At 31.1% G+C, this 24,778-nt stretch overlaps 1 protein-coding gene across 2 annotated transcripts in view; it reads left to right on the top strand.

Annotated features, from left to right (window-relative positions):
• Positions 1-24,523, top strand: part of LOC134692007 (guanine nucleotide-binding protein subunit beta) — a 29,943-nt gene extending 5,420 nt beyond the window's left edge. For both annotated transcript variants that reach the window (XM_063552345.1, XM_063552346.1), the window contains exons 3-9: positions 6,761-6,906; positions 12,556-12,619; positions 13,808-14,037; positions 14,887-15,016; positions 18,120-18,191; positions 20,614-20,830; positions 21,381-24,523. In XM_063552345.1, the coding sequence (XP_063408415.1) occupies positions 6,761-6,906; positions 12,556-12,619; positions 13,808-14,037; positions 14,887-15,016; positions 18,120-18,191; positions 20,614-20,830; positions 21,381-21,487 (966 nt within the window). In that variant the 3' untranslated portion in view covers positions 21,488-24,523. The remainder of the gene's footprint in view (positions 1-6,760; positions 6,907-12,555; positions 12,620-13,807; positions 14,038-14,886; positions 15,017-18,119; positions 18,192-20,613; positions 20,831-21,380) is intronic.
• Positions 24,524-24,778: the final 255 nt, after the last annotated feature.

Below are 24,778 nucleotides of genomic sequence, written 5' to 3'. Positions count from 1 at the left end.
TAAAATTGAGAAAGGAAATGGGGAATGTGTCAAATTGACAACAATTCGACCATAGAGCAGACAACAGCAGAAGGCCACCATTTTAACTGTGTTGAATTTGTACATTTCTACAGTTTCAGTTATCTGTAATTGTATGACATGAGTGTTGAATGAAGCTCAATTTCCTATTACTTAAGTGTTGATCAAGACCAGTCCCTTGAGATTTTAGGAATGACTGACAAGATGAAAGGCAGGATTTTTTGAGGGATTGGGACTTTCATGGAGTCATTTGGGAATTTCAAATTTTAACTCTTGTTGCCCTGTTGTTATATATGTAATCTTATGTCAGTCTCAAGGAATTCACTTGGAAAGAACTACTCAAACTCTGATCCTTTACAAAAGTACACAGATTTCACTTATTTCATCTCTTTCAAGTTTTATCAGGGTACAGTGTAACTGTCAAGTCAACATTTGGTAAAATTAAAAATAATTGCTTTATTAAAAGTACATTGTAGATGTTCTATTCAGTCATGTCAGTCAGTGTATTATTGCATGAATGAAACATAAATATACATGTACTAGAAGTACAAACTAAAGTTGCTGTTGTTTTTCCATTCAAAAGATGCACTGTCAATTAACAAAGCTATCCATGCACAAGTTCATAGGAGTTCACAGAACCCACGATATATAGAAAGTGGGATGTGGGAGGTGAAGTAATCATTGTTTTCATGACAATCTCAATTATGTCCCTTATTTCCCAATAATTACCTTAATTGCCAATATTGTTAGAAAGTGTAAATTTTTAAATACAGAATTGATATAAAATGTCCAGCTGGCTCAAAATTTTCATTCCATGCTTTGCTTAAAGTACACATTCATAATGTATGCAATTTACTGTAGTCAGTAGAAACTTTAAAGGCTACATTGTACTTTGTCTTTACATTGTATGAATTTAGAAATAAGGAGATGTTGTATGATTGCTATTAAATGAGACAACTATTCACCAAAGTTAAAATGAAGTTGATGTACAGTGTAAGCAATTACATGAATGATAGGCAGTTCAAGTCATATTACTATAATTTAAAATCAGTTGGAACTAATAACAGTGGTGTGTCCAGAAGAGGGGGTCCACTGACTGCCCAAGAGGGGACCCACTCTTGCTTCAGTGAGTCCCTATATATATATATATATACAACTCGTCTAAACATCAACCCAACAATGTTAGATCTGTAAATTTGCTTTCGCAAATTTTTGGTTCTTCCTTCGCCGGGATTCGAACCCATGCTACTGTGATATCGTGACACCCAATCGCCTGCACTGCAGCCGTCCCGCTAGACCACACGACCACCTGGGCTCTCAAAAAAGAGCTTTCGGTGGCCATATGTTACCTTTCCACGTCAGTTTTAATCTAGCGGCGTACTACAGTACATGATATATAAGGCATGAAGATGTTATTGTTACAGATCAGCTAAATTATCTATAGTAAAGGATCCTACAAATTAATGTAAGATACAGTCACAGAAAATAATTATATTCATAAGTACGTCTGAGTCAGTGACAACCCTACAACAGATGTATCCATCGGATCGCCATCAATGATGGTGATACATGGCTGTGTACATATATATATATATTATCGTCAAAATCCACATAAAAATGATGGGCCAGGTTGTTGTCTTTTTGAGATATTCCCAATATTCATTCTCAATTTTATTAACACAATGTGCACGTCAATGTACACACTTACTATCTACCCCATGTAAAATGTTGGTGTTTGATGATACCTAGACTGTGTGTACACATACTGGCTGGTGATGGTGTTGGATGCTGTGTGTACACATACTGGCTGGTGATGAGTAATGCTGTGTATCAGTTATTAATGATCTTCTGTAGTGGTTAGTCATATAAATAGACTACCATCAGATATAGTAACATCTTAATCTATTTGGCAGATTGCATTCTCTGTAGTTTTCTATTTATAGATTCTTCAAACACATAATGTGTTAATCAATATATATTATAATGATCAAGATTATATAATTTCCAGTTCTGAACTTCCATATGCATCCTCTTTGGAAGCAATCCAGAATCTTGTTGTGGTCAAAACTGGAGTGGTAGATCCTCAAAATAGAAAGATCTATTTTTATAGATATTTTTTGGTTCTTTGAAATATTAGTGACTTACAGGAGTCAAATATAAATTTTCGAAAATTGGAAAATTTATATTTGACTCCTGTAAATCACTAATATTTTGAGTTGAGATGACTGTGGACTTAAGGGGGCTCACAGGTCTAAATCATTTTTGTCGAGCCTTCGACTTTAGTCGAAAAAGCGAGACTAAGCGAGACTACATTCCGTCAGCGTCGTCGGCGGCGTCAACAAATATTCACTCTGTGGTTAAAGTTTTTGAAATTTTAATAACTTTCTTAAACTATACTGGATTTCTACCAAACTTTGACAGAAGCTTGTTTATGATCATAAGATAGTATCCAGAAGTAAATTTTTAAAAATAAAATTCTATTTTTTCTGTATTTTACTATAAATGGACTTAGTTTTTTCTGCGGGGAAACAAAACATTCACTCTGTGGTTAAAGTTTTTAGAATTTTAATAACTTTCTTAAACTATCCTGGGTTTGTACCAAAGTTGGACAGAAGCTTGTTTATGATCATAAGATAGTATCCAGAAGTAAATTTTGTAAATAAATAAATCCATTTTTTCTATATTTTACTTTTAAATGGACTTAGTTTTTCTTTGGGGAACCATTACATTCACTCTGTGGTTAAAGTTTTTAAAATTTGAATAACTTTCTTAAACTAACCTGGGTTTGTACCAAACATGGACAGAAGCTAATTTATGATCATTAGATTGTATCCAGAAGTAAAGTTTGTAAAAAGATTACTCAGTTTTTTCTGTAATTTACTTTTAAATGAACTTAGATTTTCTTACAATCATAAAATAGTAACAAGAGGAATATTTATTTTTATTTTTTTCCTTATTGTTGTTGAGCCTGCGATTTACAGCAAAAATAGGCGAGACACTGGGTTCCGCGGAACCCTTATAATTTTTTTTTATTTAATATAGGATTTCGCTATATTTTTCTATAAATGAACTTTATCTTATACTTAAAAGAAAAATGAAATATAAAAAAAATGGGTCACTGTGCATTTAAGCTCACAATCTGCCTTCCCGGTAAGGGCTTTTGCCTTAAATTTCAAGTTTTTCTAACGAAAGATTTTATACACTTTTAAACAATTAAGTGTCTATTTCAATCGATTCTATTAGTTTATGTAAAGATTTTAACTGATTTAGTCATTTGTAAACGCTCAAATTCAAGCTTAAATATGAAAAATCTATCAAATATGCATACCTTTTGGGGGGTAAAAATTAAACAATAAGATACATATAGGTATTGAAACCATAATGACTTGTTTTTTGTGTCTGATTTGATAACAGCACTGAGGTGATCTAAGAAGAGTTTGATTTAGTCCATTGCTTTTTTGTGCATATTAATTGAAATGATAATTGTTTGCTGTGCAAAAATCATCAGTTGTATATTACGTTCTTTTGATCATGATTATAAGTAACTTGGCTTACTCTAAGGTCAAAGTTCTTATCTATTTCCGTTGTAAATCATCATTTGTACAGAAATGTTTTACAATTTACATGAAACATGTAAGAAAATCTGCATTTGAAGAGATATAGTCATGACAATAATAATGTATATCAATAAAGAGTGTTCAATGAAAATTCAAGTGTGACTCCATTTTGGATTTTAATAGATTTTAACAAACATTTGAAAAAGTTTCATACCTATTTTCATATTATTTTAGAAATGAATTTTTTCTTAACATTTTATAAACTTTTTGATCAGGTCATAAAGTTCATATATTGAACATTAATTATGAAACAGTAATTTCATATTTCGTTACTTTTAAAAAAAAATGACTTTCAACTACAATATACAAAATTAAACTCAGATCTATGTCTTATTTGTTTATCTTGGCGTTCTCACATTTATTTATAAGTTTAGATCTAAAATGTGTGTAAAAACATGCGTTTAGTATGCATTAAACTCATTGGCACTCACACCACATCTTCCTATATCTATTAAACTCATGTATTTCTACATGTACATATGGTCCTTATTTATGTATTCTTATGTGGTTCAAAGTACTTGTGTGGCTAAAATTGTATGTACATTGTGTATGGTCTCTCCTTGGTTGAATGATTCATATCAGTGTTCAATCTTGAGGTCAAATGGTTTCAAGGCCATGTTATTTTTATTTAGTTTCACATGTTTTCAAACAATGATAAGTAGAAATCGCTAAACTATTTTGAGCTCCTCATCTCTCGGTAATACCAAAAAATGTACAGAAGAAAACCTAAGAACAAAGTATTAGGATATGTCAAAGAACAGAATTGTATCTATAATACCTACTTAAAGGATTTTAACAAGTTTTAAATTAGGCCATTAAATAAATCTTTCATAACAGGGTTAAATGGTAGGTGTACATTATATCAAAGGAAATTTCATTGCTACATGTATAAATTTGATCGGATGTGATTCATTTGTCTGTAATAATAATACATAGTACAAAGGAAAAATATTTGATAAAATCAGTAAGCAATTGGTTTACCGAAGAGGAATATGGGCGAGAAAATTAAAGAAAAGTGAAAAAATGTGCAATAAAATTAATATTAAGATCAGAAAAAAACGCACCCCCAATAAAAATTAAAAAACAAACTGAAAGAATGTGCCAAAAACATAAAGAAAATAAGATAATGGGGTGCTTGAATATAAAAAAAAGGAAAAGTCAGAAAATAAATTAGAAATTAAATGAAAAGTAGAAAAGATTGCCTTTGTAGAAATGATGACACCCTCAAGCTCTAAACCCTCATAAAGGACAGATATGATGTAAAATTATTTGATCTTTTTGATTTATTTTGGATATTTTCTTTGTCCTTTTATTGTGTTGTTTGTTTACTGTCTTCCTAAATGTGCATATCTGGCCATGTCATTTGAAAGTTCCAAACCAGTTTATGGTGTCACTGTGTGGCTGGATGGGCAAATGAGAGGGGAAAAGTGGTGACTTAGCTATATAAGCCATCACTTTTCTACCCCAAATTCCTAAAAATGTACAAGACACATCTGTTGAAGTCATGCGCTCCTGCCTTTATGCAGTTATTTCAGAAATATTTTTTTTTGTCAACATGTTCAAACTGCAGAATTTAGTTATTGTTGAGGCTTCAGCATATATATACCGCCCAGCCATTTGAGCCTTTAATCCATTGCAGTACTTTATCACATGTACACCTCCATTGATTTATGTGTAGGAATATATAGAATCACATATCTAATGAACATTTCTGTTTGGAGTTTAAATTGTGTTTTGCAGTTTGCAATCTTCACGCTCAATTATAATTGCAATTATATTTATTGGTCAAACATGTGTTCCAAAGAATAGATTATTGGCACAGACGCGATATGGATCACTTGAGTAGAAGTGTAAATAGGACTTAGATCAATATCTGCATGGTATTTTATAATTATATAGAGTCTCGATCAATGCAGTGACATTATGACGATTGCAATCGGCAGAAGACAAGGACAACATCACTGTTTCTCTATCAGTTCTCTATTTAACAAATCATAGGCGTTCAGATGCTGTCACAAAGATGGTGACAAGTATTGAATCTTCTTTTTTTTATTCAGAGAGAAAATTATGATGAAGTTCATAATTTCTTGTTTTAATCAAAATGTTTAAAGGAAATCCCTAAAACACAGTAAAGAGTACATGATAGATTTTCTGAAGGTTGTGCTTTGAAAGGATTTATATTCAAAAACTATTATTAAATATTAATACACATGTACAACACCCATCATTTACTGCATGGTAAAATTTTATTGTGCTAGTGGTCTACTAAACTCATGTTTCACCAACAAGCATGGCGTCTTCAGAATATGTATTATGTTAACTTGGATGATGAAATTTTAGAAATGTGTCTGATTTTTGTAAAACTTGAAACATGGTTCAAAATTTCTTCCTTTTAACAACATGCGATGCCAATGACATTTCATTTGTTTTTAAAGACAAATTTTTAACTTTGCATTTATTCTGATAGAAATTTCTAGAAATGCCATAGAAATTAGAAAGACTTGAAGTGGGAGTTCTTAACTCACTTGAAACGCACAGGTTCTCTTTACAGTAATATAAACTACAAGTAGGATCTCTTGTTCAAGTCATGATGTAATATTTTAAACAGTTTTTCCCGAAATTAAGATCTGCAGAGGCAGATTTAGGGGGGGATCCAGGCCTCCCCTTTTTGGGAATCACTGAAGCGTGACTGGAGCGGGCCCCCTCTTATGAAAATTTCTGGAACCGCCACTGATCCGGTCATTAGAATGGTGATGTTAACAGCTGGCAGTAGCCAACAGTTATCATGTAATAATTTATAAACTCTTCAACAAAGTTTGAGCTATTGTTTATTGAAAACAAGTGAAGGTCTAGTGAGATATGATCTATTTGCTTTGCTGTACAAAATACATCGGCCATAGATTGGAAATTAGACATAGAAATTGTCGGTTCATACAAGAGTGAAGTGGAAGGTGATTTACATTAGAATACATCAGTTTAAATTGTCACTTAAGCTGCCCTCTTTAAAAAAAAATCTTTGAAAGGGGGAGGGGGATAGATAAAGATAAGATAGTAGAAAGGACAAGATAGTCATCCATTATTTATTACGAGATAAAACATCTAACAGACTTTTTCTTACTTTGCAGGAAGCCAGAAAAGCAGCAGCAGACACCACACTTGCACATGCTACCGCCAATGTCGACCCAGTCGGAAGAATACAGATGCGCACAAGACGCACACTGCGAGGTCATCTTGCAAAAATATATGCCATGCATTGGGCTTCAGACTCAAGGTGTGTATGATTGGAAATTTCTTCTGAAAACCTCTATCATTATCATTGGTCATGATTTCATTAACGTTCTTGACTAAAGCTACTTTAAGTGTATGGCCAAATAAGCTATATATACATGTATGTGTATGTGTGTAACTGCTTTTGCCTAAGCTAACAAGTGTTAAGTCGGGTATTGTTAACAATGGAAATAAACTATGAAACTGTTTTAATCAAAATGAGCAAATAGTTCATTAGATCAATTAAAAGCTAATCATGTTAGTGTAATGGCTTCAAATTTCATTGAAAAAAATGATTTTAATATCTGACAGTAGGTATCTCCATATTGTTTAATTTTTTCATATTTCATTTTTCTTACTATCATACTTTCACAGACAAATCTTAGAGTTCTGCCATAGAGTTTCACACCACATTTACACATTAGGAGAAAATGTAGGAATCACATTAGATTGCACTTCTAAAAACAATCATTGTTATTGACGTGACATCAGACATGACAGATGTGAGAAATCCATGAACAATCAATGTCTTTGAATCATAACTGCTAATTAGATGGCATTGAAATATTTTCACAGCTCTATTATATTGGGCAGAGTTTCTGAGTTCTCCTTAATTAGGCAAGTTAAGCAATATGAGGAAAAATGGTTTAAATGGCTATAGCTACGGCCTTGGAAGTACAATCTGTTTAAATCAACAATCATTAGGACTTATGACAACTAAGCCAACAAAAATACATGTACAAAATTTTCATGCATTTCGTGCGTACAGGTAAACCACCAAATTAAATGTTCAACAAATTTTCTATAGGCCTGAATGCAGACCTCAGCAAAACCATGAAATTAAATATCCACGAAAATTGGTACACAGTGTCATGAAATAAATGAATTATAAGTATTTCCTTTTGCTGTTAAGAAAAAAAAGGAATGATTTTGCTAGACGTTTCTTTCAACAAAGACATGCAATATTTATATTCAGACTATGCTCAAATAAAATTTCTGTACATATGTAGCAAGCAATGCAAGGAAGAGAAAAATCAATATCGATGCTATTATCAGCATTGTGCCAGGTCTTCAAAAGTCTGATTTCTACATTTGCAATAGTTTATGCATTTGTCACGATTATATTATTGATCCAACAAGTTTATAGACAATGTAGCCATAGAAAATAGTGTACTAAAGTTATTGTCAGGCACAGACAACTTTAAACAGCTGTCACAAGTAATATTATTATTGATACAATGTAGCAATAAAAAATATCTGGATTTTGAATACATTTTACATGTGGCGACCATTTTATGATAGTTCGAAACCTCAAACAGCCTGGTAATATGGTGCATTCTTATGTAACATAAATTTATATAGGGGCCATGTAAAATTTGGAATGATGTGTTCACAACAACCTGAAACTTGGTACACATTTTCATTAAGATGACATATTTTCCACTGGACTTTAAGTGCCCAACAATCAATCATCCATAAAGATGTGATTTTTTTGTATTCAACAGCAAATTAGTGTTTTGACCAAGATTCTGTTGGAAATGATACTTTGTAGTATGAGCTGGGTATTGTTTCCTATGAACCCACATTCCCATACATGTCATACTATTCATAAATTTTAATCCTTGGGAAGCAAGTGACAGGTAACATCTGTATGCTATACTAGGTCAGAATTGGTCATTTGAATTCTGACAGAAAAGTAATGGAAAATTTGTAAAAATATGTATTTGGCATCCTGCTTATATTTTGCAATAAAGTTCTTTTATTATAGAGACTGATTGATTCATAGACCTGACGTGCAATAAACTATCTATGAAATCTTGATAAAAAAAGAATGACGTCAGAGTACAGATGAGTTATTTCATCGACCTTTCAAGTACAAAGTGCATGCTTAAAGTGGTTCTCATGAAAAAAATCACTCTTGCATATGTTGTGAATTAAGCAGGGTATAAAACACCATAAGAAATCATATTAGGAAAATGTAACCATTTTAAAATACCAAAATTTCAAAGATCACAAAATTGAATGCCAACATAATTCACAGATTGACAATATGGTACTAGTTTATTTGGTCGCTGTCCTTTTGCATTCTGTATCATGTTAAATCTTCCACTTTTTCAATATCATTGACTGAATTTCATGTAAAATTTCAAGACATCTTTTAGTACATGTACCTAATGGTGTTGTTTACATCATATTTTGTTTATTTGGTCCAAATGCGCTCTTGGAGTTTGTGGCAAAACAAATGAACCTTCATGGCCATTTCTACTAAAAGGGAAGATAATAACCATAGACAGTTTTCAGAGTAATTTTGATTGATTTATATACAACAATCATATATATTGAGTTTTCATATTGAAAACAATGACTTTGTCATATATCTGAAAAAAGGGGAACGTGTAAGTATGAAAATGATGCTGACAGGTTTTCTAGTAAAATGTATAGAAGTGACATCAATAAAAAAGATGGTTGCACCTAAATAGTATTAGAATTTGTACAGGTGATATCCATTTCATTTATTTATTCTCTCTCTCTCTTGCATTCAGTAACGGGTTGTAAGTATATTTCTTTGTATATGTTTTTTCATTGTTGTATTTTAAAACTAAAATCATAAAATTTATGAGAAAAAATGAGTAGTGATTCCAGATTAAAAGTGATTGTCAAGTTTTTGGATTTGCTTTTGTTTTGTGGTAGATCTGCATGATTTGGTAGTGAAATTACAGAATGAAAAAAAGGAAAAATTATTTACAGTTCTTCTATAAAAGCATGCAAAGCAAACCTTTAAATCAACTTGCTTGCTACGTTTGTAAACAACATGTAGGTACTAAGTCTGTTTCAGTCTGTTTACTATGTACTGGAATTTGATTGGACAATTAACATTAACTTCATTTCATGTCAATTTTTATTGTCTAATCAAATCCTTGTATATATAAAACTGGCTAAAACTCCACCTACCTATTGTTTGCAAACATAGCAAGCAAGTTGATCAAAGGTTTGCTTTGCATGCTTTTATAGAAGAGCTGTAAAATTGCATATTAACACGTCTTGCATGTTATACTCTTCTCTTTCTCTCTTGTAGTTTTATCTTCAGCATTATTGTAATTATATCATATGATTTACAATGTATGTCTCGTCACTTTTTACCATGTTTACATATATTTATACATGCACATTATTTCATGATCATCATTTTCGCTATCTATACAGGCAAATTTGCTGATGTTAATTGGACATCTATTTCATTCTGAATAGAGGGAATTTTATGGGGACAAAGAAAAAACTAAAATAAAAACTTGAAATTTATTCTAAAAAAATACTCCCACTTTATAGTATCAATTGAGTGTACATTTTTCATGTTAAATGCATGTGGATATTTTGAAAAAAAAAAACTTTTTTCTGTTGTTTAGATGTTTTAAGATTCAGCAAGAAATAAGGCCTTTTTCATGAAAATGATAACATGAGATTTATATTTTTCTCAGTATTACTAGTATATCATGATGTTTTGTTGTAAAAATTGAAAAATTAACAAAACATTCTACAAAACATGTCTTAAATCTTGTAGAGTGCATTGCTCTTCAATTTTTTTCTCAAGTAATAGATGAATTATCATATTATATATACCCATATATATTTTTATTGTTACAATTTTTGACCCCCCATATTTTCTGCACACTAGTCGATGTTTATTTTTTTGGCTCCCTTAGTGACTATACCCATAACGTATCAAATCAATCTCTTAGATACAGTTTTACTATCATTTTTTTGTGTATTTCATGTAAACAAAGTAGGATTTGTAGTCTGTCATATCATTTAAAGATTTTCATAAAAACTTTAAGCTTTATGTCATCTTCCATACTGCACACAAATGGTAAATCCGCCTATGCACTTTTGATATTCTTAAGTTTCTGAAATGGCAAACTGACAAAGCAAGCAAAGGCAAAAAAGCAATTGTCTTTTGGAATTAATATTTTACTTAAAAATAAATTTTGCATGATTTGTCTCCTGATTAACATGATATATTTTTATACTCCAGTTTGCTGTTCTTTAACTGTGAATTTTAGATGCAAGTTTAATTTTATTCCTTTTTGACCTAGAAATTCATTTTGTATTTGTATTAATTTCATTGAATTTGATATGACATTATTTGTATGTTTAAAGAGTTGTTAACTTCACACATACTTAATTGAGATTTTGCACCTCTTGCATGCTAACTAATTGGTGATCTTAATTTGAACTCTTTTAAGAAATAGTAATGCATTTTACAAGGTGTACAGGCCAAGGAAATTGCTTCTTCTTTTAAAAAAGAAAACTAAACTTGGGAATGGCTTGGTTAGTAAATGATGGAAACAGCTTTTCTCTTGGTGAAAGGAAAAGAATATGGAAGCATGACCATTTTTAAGCTCTGACAAATATTTTTCAGTCTTCGATTAAAATTGATTTCAGTTTTTGATTACATCATAAAGTTTATTTCAAAATGTATTTAATGTTATATGACTACGCTAGAAAATTGTGTTTTTTTTAAATTATTTTTGTCCATTTTGACAAATCATGTCTTCAGAAAGAAGAATTTGGTTATTTGATTTAATTTTCATTGTTCTTCTGTTGCCAAACATCAGTTTTTTCCAGCAAGAGACCAAACATAAGCTGTATTAAAAAATAGCTTTGATAATATCTTCATGATTTAAATGCAACAGCTGTATTTTTAAATTGAAAGCTTGTTTCTCAAAAACTTGCTTGCTTTTTGCCTAAATTGCTTTTCAAACATGCTGTTCATTAAATGTTAATGCTTTCTGGGATCTATATCTATTAAAATGTAAAAAAATGTCAATTTTTTGAATGTTTTCTTTAAAATTTTGAAAATAACAAATTTCAGACGATAGAACATAAATGTGTTTGGTGCAAGCAATCTTTTTATAGCAATTGGCCCAAGATGTGAGATTTCAGCTTTCTGCTATAAGTCCAGAGGTTTTTTTCCTGTTTGAGCAACAGACAGAATTTTTCATTTTCCACATGTGCATTGACATTAGCAAATATCATGATCATTTTCAGTTCATACTCATGTATAGTTAAATAGTGTGTACATGGAGGTTTAGATTAAAATGTATTGTAATTAAATATTTGAGATGATCAAATTATTGTCATATTCAGATGTTGGTTTTGTATAGAATTCAAATAGACATTTACTTAGATTCCCTTAGTAACAAATTATATATATTTTAATTACAATGCACAGTTTCAATTTATTGATTTATGTTGCTTAATATCTTTGATACATTTTAAATTGGAAGAAACAGCACAAAAGTTTTCTATGTCAAATGTCACTTTTTCACATGATTGTTATGTAGTGTGAACCGTGGACAGAACACTATTGGGAGTACTAACTTTTCAAACTATTTGGGATCCAATTTATATTTAAAAGAAACATTCATTCAGGGCTTTATAAATTTAATTTTAGAAGTTAATTTAAATGAAAATAATGGAAACTTTCAATACATATTAAAAATTAAATCTCCATGTTGCACTGTTAGCTGGTTATATCATGTCAAGTTCAATACTAGAAAAATCAGACATACATTTTACTCAGGCTGAAATCTGTTTTCATTATTTATTGAAGGTGATTTGAATGCTTATATTTAACCTTATTTTGTGTTTACAGAAATTTAGTGTCAGCCTCACAAGATGGTAAATTAATTGTATGGGACGGATATACAACAAACAAGGTAAACTATTAGTGGTCAAGTTGTACTACTATAGTCCATGATCAATGTTGTCTGTCCTTTCATCCAACTCTCAGAAATTACTTAACACAATGGCAACATATTTGGTCAACAACTCAACTGTGATGAGTTGTAAGGTGCGTTTGATTTTTGGGTCTCTTTGTCAGACAAAAATCTGCTGAAAAATCTGCCTTACAGCCTAACTGCATCAAATGCGTTACACTTTGACATCGAAGGAAAATCAATTTCAAAGTTCTGGATATGTTTTGTGTATCTACACTTTTTACATGTTTATATTCTGGTGATTATTATAAAACTGGAAGGATAGATGAAGATTTATTTAAATTTGCACCAATGGATATCTGATACTTGATAGTCACATGCAATATAACTCATATCTATATAAAAAATGTTAAAAATTAAAAGTACGTAGTTCATTATTACATCAAATGTTTTTCAGTCTATCTGAGATAAGATATACATAAGATATATATGACTGTTTTATCAGTACTTTATTGTAAAAAGTTTTAAAAGATTATCAAATGAGGAAATACCTTAGTTGTTTATCCTCATATCTAAGTTGCTCAGAAGATTTACTTCCTTGATGGACAATAATATGAAAGCCTTTTTCCTTGCTAAGTATTGATTTTCTTATCAATGGTAATACTTTAGTGAAATCATTTTCTTTTCAAAAATACATTTTATAGAGTTTCCTTGGTAACTGGGAAATGTGTTTTTACATTTAAAATCAAATGATGAAAATGAAAATGTCAATAAACAAAAAAAAAAGATTGTTGAAATTGATAAAAAATACATTTCAAAATGATATTTTCTACCATAGAAAAAACTTTTGAAGTTTAATTTTGGAATACAAGGATGATTTAATATGACCATGGCAATATTGACACAGGTCTTTGAAAGTAACCAGATATACAATATTCCCAAACAACCAGTGGAGAAATGGAGGAAGAAGCCTCGCTTTTGATCATCATAAAAGCTACAATAAATATATTTCCCTGGCCATTCTTACTGCTATTTTAACCATATCAGACAATTAAAACCTCACCCTAACTGAAATCTTGATTCAATCCTGACAGTGCTTGTATGTCTAAACAAATTATTAAAACAATCAAGTTAGTGAAGAATTAATTCTGAAAGTTTTATTGATGAGAAATATTTTGTATTTTCCAGGTACATGCTATACCATTGAGATCTAGTTGGGTGATGACTTGTGCCTACGCTCCATCTGGTAGTTATGTAGCTTGTGGTGGATTGGATAATATCTGTTCTATTTATAGTTTAAAAACCCGAGAGGGAAATGTCCGTGTCAGTCGAGAGTTACCAGGTCACACTGGTTACCTGTCCTGTTGTAGGTTTATAGATGATAACCAAATAGTGACCAGTTCTGGAGACATGTCATGGTATGGTTTATGTTATATTTCAATTCGCTGTTTCAGAATCTAATGAATTCTGGGTAATATTTTCAAAAGTGTACACAGAATCATTGTGATGGGTTTAAAACATTCTAAACAATGGATTCCAGCAATGGTATAACGATCTTTTTACTTTGGTGTACAAACAATGGGATGACCCATAGTCCTTTAGATTTTGAATAGGTGAATTGTCAAAACATGTTAAAAATTCTAATGTCACAAAATCTTATATATACCTATGTGTGTAATATGTTGGTGAATCAGCTACCCAACAACACAAATACATTTTGTGATCATGGTCCTCAACAAAGAAGTGTAAAAGGACATTTCAAGATTGTGATCTGTGGTATCTTTCATGCAGACAATTTAATACAGTGGCAGATCCAGGGGAAGGGTTTTGGGGGTTGCAAACCACCCTTTTATTTAGACAAACCATGCATTTGAATGGGGATATATAGTTGGAAACCCCCATTGTCCTGGGTTTGGACAAGAAAATTGACAACCTTGTCATAGGTAAAATAGTGATAAACAGATTAACATTGATCATCTCAACTGGATTGCCTTTCTTGCTTTTGCCGTCCTGGCTCAAGGGAGAAAACCAATCTATAAATATATCCTTGTGGAAGTAGGTATTTCCTATAAGTTTTAAAATAAACTTTTGTTGTGTCTGGATACAATGATAGATAAAAAGCTAATTCTTATAACTTCATATCATATACAGAATGAATAACTGCTACCAAACAACATATTCCAAATAGCATTGATGTGAATCACATTTTTTCTACTTATTTACAGTGCATTATGGAATAATCACATGTTTTCAATCTTGTTTTACAGTGCATTATGGGATATAGAAACAGGCCAACAGACAACAGCTTTCACAGGACACACTGGTGATGTTATGAGTTTGTCACTCTCCCCAGACTTTAAAACTTTTGTATCTGGAGCATGTGATGCTTCAGCTAAAGTAAGTTTAAAATCAATTTGAAAGAGGCTAGTCAATCATGCTACTGATATTTAATGTTATGATGTTCTGATGTTATACAATTATTTTGGGTTAGGGTGAAGACTGGTACCTATTAAAGCATTTAAGCCTGATACATTTGTTTGCACCTGTCCCAAGTCTAACCTGATGTTCAGAAGTTGCTGTTTGTTGGTGTGGTTCATAAGTGTTTCTCGTTTTATATACAGATTAGACCTGAATGGTTTTACACATGTCATTTTTGAGGCCCTTTATAGCCTGCTGTTGGGTGTGAGCCAAGGCTCTGTGTTGAAGTTTGTAATGTGACCTATAATTGTTTACTTTTACAAATTGTGACTTATATGGAGTAGTCTTGTTGGCACTCATGCCACATGTTCTTATATCTATCAAGTAGTTTCTATAGTATTATCTGGGTCAGGATGCAACCTTTAATAAAATGAGCAATTGGCTACAGGTTAAGTTCTATATGTTTGTTGATATCACAACCTTGACATGTTTATTCATACCCTTTCTAAAACCTTTCCATTAATGCCTAATTGTTGACTGATTTATTTTTCCAAGAATGCATACATCCAATTATCAGTTTTCCGTGACATTTTAAATTGTATCCAATATAGGTCAATCAGAACACATTAGACTAGGCTAACAATTATTTCTGAACCAGATTAAGTGTTACATTAGAGCTGATATCCAAATGCATGTAGAGCAAGACTTTGGTTTGATAGCTTGTTTGGTCTTCTCCTGACTGGCAGTAAAACACTTGCTGAAGTGGGATGTATTAAGTTAGCAGTCGCATCTGCTCAGAATGGGGACGTTAAATCCGATGTCTCATGTAAAGAGAGTGCCATGCTCTTTGCATGTGAAGAACCCTTGCAACAACTCTTTGACGTTCAATGGGTGGTCTGTTGCAAGGCAAAATTTCTGTCCCTATCTAATTTACCCTCATTTTCCAGTGGCAATCCAAATTTCCTCGACCAAATGGCCTCTATTATGACAACACCTATCTATTGTACTTTTTGTGAACTTGATCTCGTCCCAAGTATGCATGAAATATTTGCCACTGGACGTTAAGCAACCAACAATCAATCAATCATGATAGCTTGCTTTGCTTGTATATTGTACATTGTGTAATTTCAATCTAAATAAAATGTAATATATGCTGGTTTAACAATGCCAATATATATTATTTGAAGATGTCAATCTTATTACAAAACTTGAGTAAACTTTATACATACAAAGCAAGCAAGCCAACCATATTTTATTCTATAAGCATTTGGAATTTAGCTCTAATATGAACAATAATCTATGTCATCAAGGAATGAATTTCTTTCCAAGTCATTTTTGTTGTGACGAGAAAAAACGGATAAAAATTAGATATCTCCAAATAATTTTTGATTTAAGATAGATTTATGAAAATCAGTTCAGAAATGACTTTTTCTTAAGTTGATTTTTGCTCATTGTTGAATGCTTTATGATGCCTATCACTACATACATCCATCTCTTTTTATCTGTGGTAGATCGTTGTCTCATGGCACATCTGATCACACCTTATCAATATGCAACAACATGACTAAAAAGCAGAAAACAGCTGAAGTCCTCCAATGGATCTTCAATACAGCGAGAAAATTCCCTTCCGGAGGCCTGTTTTTTTTTCACATGTGCAATATTGACAATTGATATTGATTTGATATTTGAGTGTACTTTTTGCTTCCAATCAAATAAGCGTGATCGGCAGTAAAATGTCAGATTCATTATAACCCTCTTATGTATATCAGTCAAATATGAAATGCTGCATAATTAACATGGTATTCAACGTCAAAGATTCAGTGATATATCGTTAATGTACAAATTATCATCAAAGATAATTACTGTCCTCATAAATTCTCATTAAGTTTCCAATAATCAATAACGTCAGGTGCTTAAGCTGGCTATCATGTGCTTTCACCTGTAATTAAAGCTGCTTAAAGGTGGAGTTATTGTTGTTGATCAATAGACAAAATTTGCCTACATGCAATTTCTGGGAAGAGCCATTGGGTTTTTAACAATAACATGTAGCATGAAGTGACATTATAGCAATCTCTGAAAAACATGGGGAAAAAGATGATATTGTTGGATTTTTTTTTTTTTTTTTTTCTTGAATGAAAATCCGTTTATTAATAATGTATAGCATGAAGTGACATGAAAAGCTTTGAAAATAATTTTGAATATATATTAATTTATAGCATGAAGTGACCATAGCTAACTGCAGTCTGAAAAAAACATGGAAAATAAGATGATTTTGTTGGATTTTCTTGTTTTAACCTCAACTTACATATTTTAAAATAAATAGCATGAAGTGACCATAGCTAATTGCAGTCTGAAAAGAACATGAAAAATAAGATGATTTTGTCGGATTTTTGTTTTTTTCAGCAAATGAATATATTAATATTTATTCCAATTAGAAAAGAAAATATGCTTTATTATTCATTGGTACTCCTACATCACCACTTTATCTGTTGTTTTCCCTAGGGTCCATTTAACAGCATGGTAATTTGATGCTATAATGCCTGAGTGTTTATTTGCTATCTGAGATAATTTCCTTCTTGATTTAGTTATGGATGTGATGCTTTAATTTTTACGTAAAACGCTTCTTTTAACTTCCTGTTCTAAATGCCAGCATCGTATATTATATGAAATTGTGGAGAGCATTGTAATGTTGGCAGATTTTTAAAGGCATTGCCTTTAATGCCATTGTGTGACTACCATATCCTTATCAATATTTGGAAATCTGTCCTAGGTGACCCGATAATCTGCTTCGCTTGAATTATTGACGTCATACAACAATCACTTTTCCTTTGTGATGTCAGATATTTTGTATTGATGTCCAAATTTTACTGGAACCATTGTGATATCCAGTTATGCCAAAAAAAATAGCAATAAGGTGTATTATGAAAACATAATATTCATAAATACTTTTGAGCATATCGGTGTTTAATAGCATGTACTTTGTATATGATTTGTGTGTTTTTTTTGTAAAATTTTATTACTATGAAATGATTTATAGATTATTATGATTACTGAGTTAAACTATTTTTTATTTCTTTTTCAGTTATGGGATATAAGAGATGGTATGTGTAGACAAACATTTTCTGGCCACGAATCGGATATCAATGCAATAACAGTAAGTAGTCACATACAAGTTGCTTTGATAAGTGGAAGGCAGTCTTCAAGCTAGTCCACAAGCCCAGGCTTGTAAAATTCTTCTCTACAACCCAACAGATTACATTTATTAGAATTGAGCTTCTGTCTTTTAAATTTGAAAGTTTATCAGAAGACTAGACAGGTATCTTCAATTACATATTTGGATATTGTTATAGATAAAAAAAAATAACAGAACAAGATACTTCGGTTAAAAATCACTCTTTGTGTGTTGAAACAGTCAATGGTGATTTAGTGGGATAACAATCTAACAACTCTATCATAAATGAGTATCTATTACATACATATTAATGAATATTTCAAATTTGACTACTAAAGGGAAGAGGTTCTCTCAAGGCAATATGGCTTCCTGCAATATTAACAAGTGACTGCCATGTAGCACAAGAGAGTTGAAAGTAGTGTTAATTGACACTCATACCACATCTTATATCTATTTAGCACCAATCACAAGAATATTTTATGACCTGATAATTGTATCTTTAGATTTATTCTGATATGCTCCATTTATTCATTCAATTTAAAGGTCATAACTGTCTTATTTGAAAAAAATCATTAACTTAAAAGCAAGCCATACATGGCTGGTTAAGACTGATTTCTGTATGTATAGAAACATTTTGTAGTTCAATTGGGTGAAGGTCATTCGTTAAACATCAATAAGAAAGTTTAGGAAAACCATGACTACACCTAATAATTAATTATTGCTAAATGATAGATGTGGGAAGATTCTAGGAATTGATGTAAAGCCGACACTTGAGACCAAATTATGGATCAATATCAAATTCCAAAAACTCAAATCCGTAAACAAAGGAATGATGTTTGAAAGAGTAACCAGAGAATTGCTTTGATAATAATTTTGTGAACTTTAACATTTACTGATTCTAGAATTACAGCTAGCAAACAGTATTATGTATTGATTTCTGCAACATGTATTCAAATTGGTTATATTGATTTGTACATAGCACAAGTCAATATTACAGTGCATGTTTAACATTTAATTCTCAAAGGATTCAATAGATACTATGACGATATCAAATTAGATAGTGAATAATAAATGAACCTGTTTCAAAACATTTATACTACGTATCCTGACTGATAGCATGCCTATAGATAAAGATAAGGCATTATAATTAGATGAAGTGTAGTATTTTCACTAGAAGATTATTAAAGAATATTGATCATGAATTATGAAGGAAGGGGGTTACTATGTTTTAAAGAACCATTTTAATTGTAAGAAGTGTAGTTATTTCTCTAGAAGCTTATTAAAGAATGTTTGTCATGATTTTTAAAGGAGGGGTTTTAAAGATTTTGGACCTTTATAAATGCATGGTGTTTCCACCTTGCATCAACCCTCCAGGGAAATCACTAAATTAAGGTGGCCAGTTGAAATTTAAAAAAATCCAATATGCGAGATTGTATGAAGCTTTAAAGTGATTAGGCACCAATTGTAAAACATCAGATCAATGTTGTCCATGTACATGATAAACAGGTTAAATTGCAGAGGGGATTTGAGGGGGGGGGGCTTTTCTGGGAAAAATTTGATTGATTTTATAGGGAATCACTGAAGCATGATTGAAGTGAGTGCCCTCTTTTGGCAGTCAGTGGGTTCCACTTATAAAATTTTCTTGATCTGCCACTAAATTGTGTGACAATCATGAGTCATATTCATTGTATGATGCAAGATTTTGGTATCAGTCACAACCTCCAATATTTAGCATTTTTATTGGCACCAAAAGCTGTTTAGGTCAAGTCAAAACTAATCATGTTAAGTGATGCTTTGTTTAATATAATTAGGTTAATTTGTGACCATATGGTGACCTATAGTTGCTATCTTTAGTCATTTGATCTTTGGTGGATAGTTGTACCATTTGCAATCATACCATTGTCTTCTTATTATTGATGAGAAGGTTTGCTGAAAGTTTTAATATTAAAAGCCCATTAGATTGTTAATGCAAAAAGTACCTTTTGAAATATTGTTTTATTTCTTTTATGGTGATACTAAGTACAAAGTATACAGATTGAGAATAGACAAGTGTACCAAGGCAGGCAAACTAAGTCCTGTGTTGATAGTTTTTGATGTGTCGTCTTCTTTCTATGTATTTATGTAATTTTTTTTTTTAGTAGTTGTTGGTCCTACCCAGACCTATTGGTGATCTTGTTGATCTATTTATTTTCATTTTTTCAAAGTTTGTGGATTGAAGGAAAATTATTTTCATGTTAATACAAGATTTGACAAAAAGTTAATAGAATATGGTTCATTAAATTTGTGCCCCAAGTTGCTAAGATTAGCCAATGAACAGTAAATTATTTGAGAGGAGTCAATAGTACTGTGAAACCTGTTGTTCTATTTATGTATTATTCTATATAGTAATTCTTTTTCTTTACAGTATTTTCCAAATGGATATGCCTTTGCTACTGGATCAGACGATGCAACATGTCGCTTGTTTGATATCCGTGCTGACCAAGAGATAGGAATGTACTCCCACGACAACATTATATGTGGTATAACATCAGTTGCCTTCTCCAAGTCTGGCCGTCTGTTGCTGGGTGGATATGATGATTTTAACTGCAATGTATGGGATGTTCTCAAACAAGAGAGAGCAGGTAAGTTGAGGTTATATTTGACATTGGCTAATAAAGTGGTGGTCAGCTTCTATTTTGACAGGTTATCAAGAAGGTTTTACTGCTTCACTGCACAGAAAAAAGAAAAATGTCACTTAACATTTCTTGGTTGAGTTTTATACAACAGAAATTTGTTTGGTCCTTGTTTCTTTACTAAAACTGCTTAATGTACAACATTTACAGAGAACACCAGCATTGAACAAATTGAAATTTAAAAATTGCTGACATTTTATTTTATTGCTATTTTGACCTACTATCCTGGTTATAACAGTAAATAATGAAAGAATTATAAAATGAAAATAGAAACATCAATTTATTAAAAAAAAAAAATATTTATTTTTACCTTTGGATATAATTTGAAGAAGATTTCAAAAAGAAAATAATGAAACATGCCGAAAGCTGGTTATTTTCAAATACTATTTTTCCTTTACTTCGACAAACATGAATTATTTGCTGCTCTTCTCTAACCTAAAGATTTTTCAAGTCAATTCATGAATTGTATTGCTCATTTTATGAATTTTGATTTTTTCAGGTGTATTAGCAGGCCACGACAATCGTGTCAGTTGTCTAGGGGTAACCGAAGACGGAATGGCTGTTGCCACAGGATCATGGGACAGTTTCTTGAAGATCTGGAATTGAGGAGGGGCACACATTGTAGCCCCCCTCCATTTTATAATCCTGACTATAATTTTTAAAAATGACAAAAAATCCACGGGATCTGTTGTGATTTTAGAACTAGAAACAGATCTTGATCAAACCACTTGTATATGTTTAGGGGGGAGGAGTGTAAAACTGTGGATGGAATTCTGTTTGATGTTTATCATATGTTTGCTTTATAGTTAGGATACAAACCTTTTGAAAAGGAAAAAATGGAACAACATATTTTACATTGGATATAAAGGAGAATAATTTCGTCTGTGAATATTTAGTGTAATTGGAATAGAAGACGTCAAACATTAAATGTTTCATTGCATTTTTAACATATAACGGAAGATCTTTGGGATATTTTCAAAGTGTGGATGTGACCAGATGTGCTTGGTTATGTGTGTTTCTTATTTTGAAAAAAATCGTGCACTTAGAACAAATTTAAAAAATTCGAAAGTTGGCTGTGTACCGTTCTATTGTGTAACTCCATGTAATCCTAACTCTAGTTTTCTTTTTTAAAGTGCTTATAAATATTGATTTTGTGTTTTCTTGCACTGTGTAATGTTCATCTTATTGTATAAAATCATAGGATTACACAGATTAAAATGGTACCAGTTCAAAACTGGAAACAGGTATACTATCCTTACATAGTATAGTTGTAGTTTTGTGTTTTTTTCAGGTTGAATCTCTTCAAAATAAAAAAAATAAAAGGTCCATTCACTTTGAGTGAATGATCAGTTAAAAAATTTCTACTGTATATAAATTTTAAAAAAAATCATTAAGAATCAGACCGAAGTATTAAAAAAATGGTTAAATATGGTATTTTCACAAATTTTTAAATTCACTTGGACACTAAAGAAAAATAAATGTTAATAAAGCACCACTTATGTTCAGAAAGAAAATGTATTTTTAAATGTATTTCTGATATTTTTCATTCATTTTTAAATTAATGTGCAAACAGTGTTGCATGCTAGGAGTGCAAAGATTTTGCCAATGAAATAGTGCAATGGTATAATATATATATATATATAACTTAATTTTACATGGGATTGTATTGTATGTTTTGAATTTTCTGTTAGTTTGATACAGAATTTAATATCTTTTGTATGTTTATTTTCTTACGTTCTATAAAGTCTCAAGGTTCATGTTCAAGCCATTACATACATACTCTTCTATTTAATGTTTTTGTCATGTTTAATATTTATGTGAAGTAAAACGGAGTTGTTTCGAATACATTTGTTTTTATAAATCTTTTCTTGTCTGGAAATAATTTAAAAACACATTTGTTTTTATAAATCTTTCTTGTCTGAAAAATTTAAAAAGCATCAAAAGTTGAAAAATTCAAAAATAATTTTTGATTTGAACTTTATCATTTGACCTTTACTGGGAGGTTGGATTCTGGGTAATATGTATGTTTTAATAGCAGCATATATCCTGCATATTTATCTGTGTGAGAGGTGTACGAACGATAAGGATGTTCAGTTCAAATATTTTTGAGCAGTCTGTCCCAGTTAATTATATTCTGAATGTATGTAGATAAAATATATATATGTATTCTTATTATAACTTTAAATCATGTTTTTAAGGCAGATTAATTTTCTCCCACCCCCTTAGTTTGTATGAGCACATGCATAAATGTAGTTCTGATAAGATACGTTAACACGATCATACATGAGCTCAAAACCTGTGCGGTTTTTTTTACGAAAAAGATCTGAACAAGAACAAAGGTTCGTAAAGGAACGAACATTACAGTTCAATTTATGATCAATTTCAATTGTTAGATTTTTTTTTGTAAGAAAAGCCACATGATATTTATCATAATTTACCATGTACTAATGGACCATAATAATTTTTCATCTCATAAAACTAGCACAATTTGGTATTCTGTACTGGTCTTATAATTTTTATAAAAGCAGAAAGAATCAGGTTTCGATAATACATGTAAATGGTTAACCAAAGGGGTTGTACGCAAATTTAGAAAAATCAATTTCAAATTGTGAGTTTTCGTCAAATCTAAAGAGCAGATTTAACAGAAATTTTAGATGACAATTCAAATACCTGTACATGTAGTTGTTTCAAACTATGTGTGATAATTATTTCTCAATCCCATGCATTTATAAATTTTTTGTCTTTAGCAAATTATTTTAATTTTGATTCTGATTTTGCTTATATTTAAGTTGAATGGTAGTGTTGTATGTATAGCCATAACACATAAACAGTTTCCGTCAAGTTATTTAGAGGATTTTTTTTATTTTTCTTATTAAATTTTCTGCAGATCGAAAAAGTGACTCTTCAAGTCTTTTTTCAAAAACAGTAAAATTAATTGAGAGATTTGAGTAGATAAAGCTAAAAGTAAGTACATAGTAATTTGTGTATCTTTAGTCCAAGAATCCTACCACGACTAAAATTCTTTTCCTCAGAAATCACTATTACCATAACAACTCAGTATAGGGTTCTCACTAAGATGATCCACAAGTTTTGGACTTGCAAAAAGTACTTGACTCGCCATTTTCTAAACAGTTGAGGTCCAAGTTGCATCAAGAATCAATAGCAATGATCAACTATTTTATTACCAAAATAAATTATACTAGTAACTTAAATCTTATTTAATTCAATATATTTAGAACAAAAGATTTGATGAATAATGAAATGACAGGGTTATTGATTTTTCTTAAAACTGCAGATATACTGTGGCAAAAACTGACCAGTCACATCCATGGACTGAAAATTTCTTAGTGAGGACCCCCAATAAGGTCAAACAGGTTTCAAAGAAACAAAGGTTCTCTTAAGAACTACCTTGTGTAACAGTATGAGAAGTATTGATATGGACTTTATAACAAATCTCTGTATCTCTCTTGATACTACAAGTTCAACTGAATACCATGTCTGTAATTAGTGGCATTAGACTGCCACCTAGATTACCATGGCAACCCCTGCAATTACTAGTCTTAACACACATTATTATTGTTGAATCTGTCTAGAATGTGTATTTGTACTTTTCATTTGTCAAATAAAGCTTTTTGTCATTAATAGTGTTTTTTATGCATAGTGCGCTAATGAAGGATTCAACATAATCGTACTATACTTCACGTATTCCAGTTAAAAGTCAAAGAACTTTGTTTTGGGATGTAGAAATACATGGTATTTGTCCAGTCTTAAAATACTATCACTTATATATTTCTTTTCATATTTTTAAGTAAACAATATAATCTTTGAATTCATTAACCAAGGTTTGAACAAAATTTGTCCAGGTTTTCTATTTTTAAATGATTGAATGCCTAGAAA

This window comes from Mytilus trossulus, chromosome 12 (assembly GCF_036588685.1).
Source record: "Mytilus trossulus isolate FHL-02 chromosome 12, PNRI_Mtr1.1.1.hap1, whole genome shotgun sequence".
Lineage (NCBI taxonomy): Eukaryota > Metazoa > Mollusca > Bivalvia > Mytilida > Mytilidae > Mytilus > Mytilus trossulus.
The sequence above is the reverse complement of the archived record's forward strand: the minus strand, read 5'-3'. Positions and strand labels throughout refer to the sequence as shown.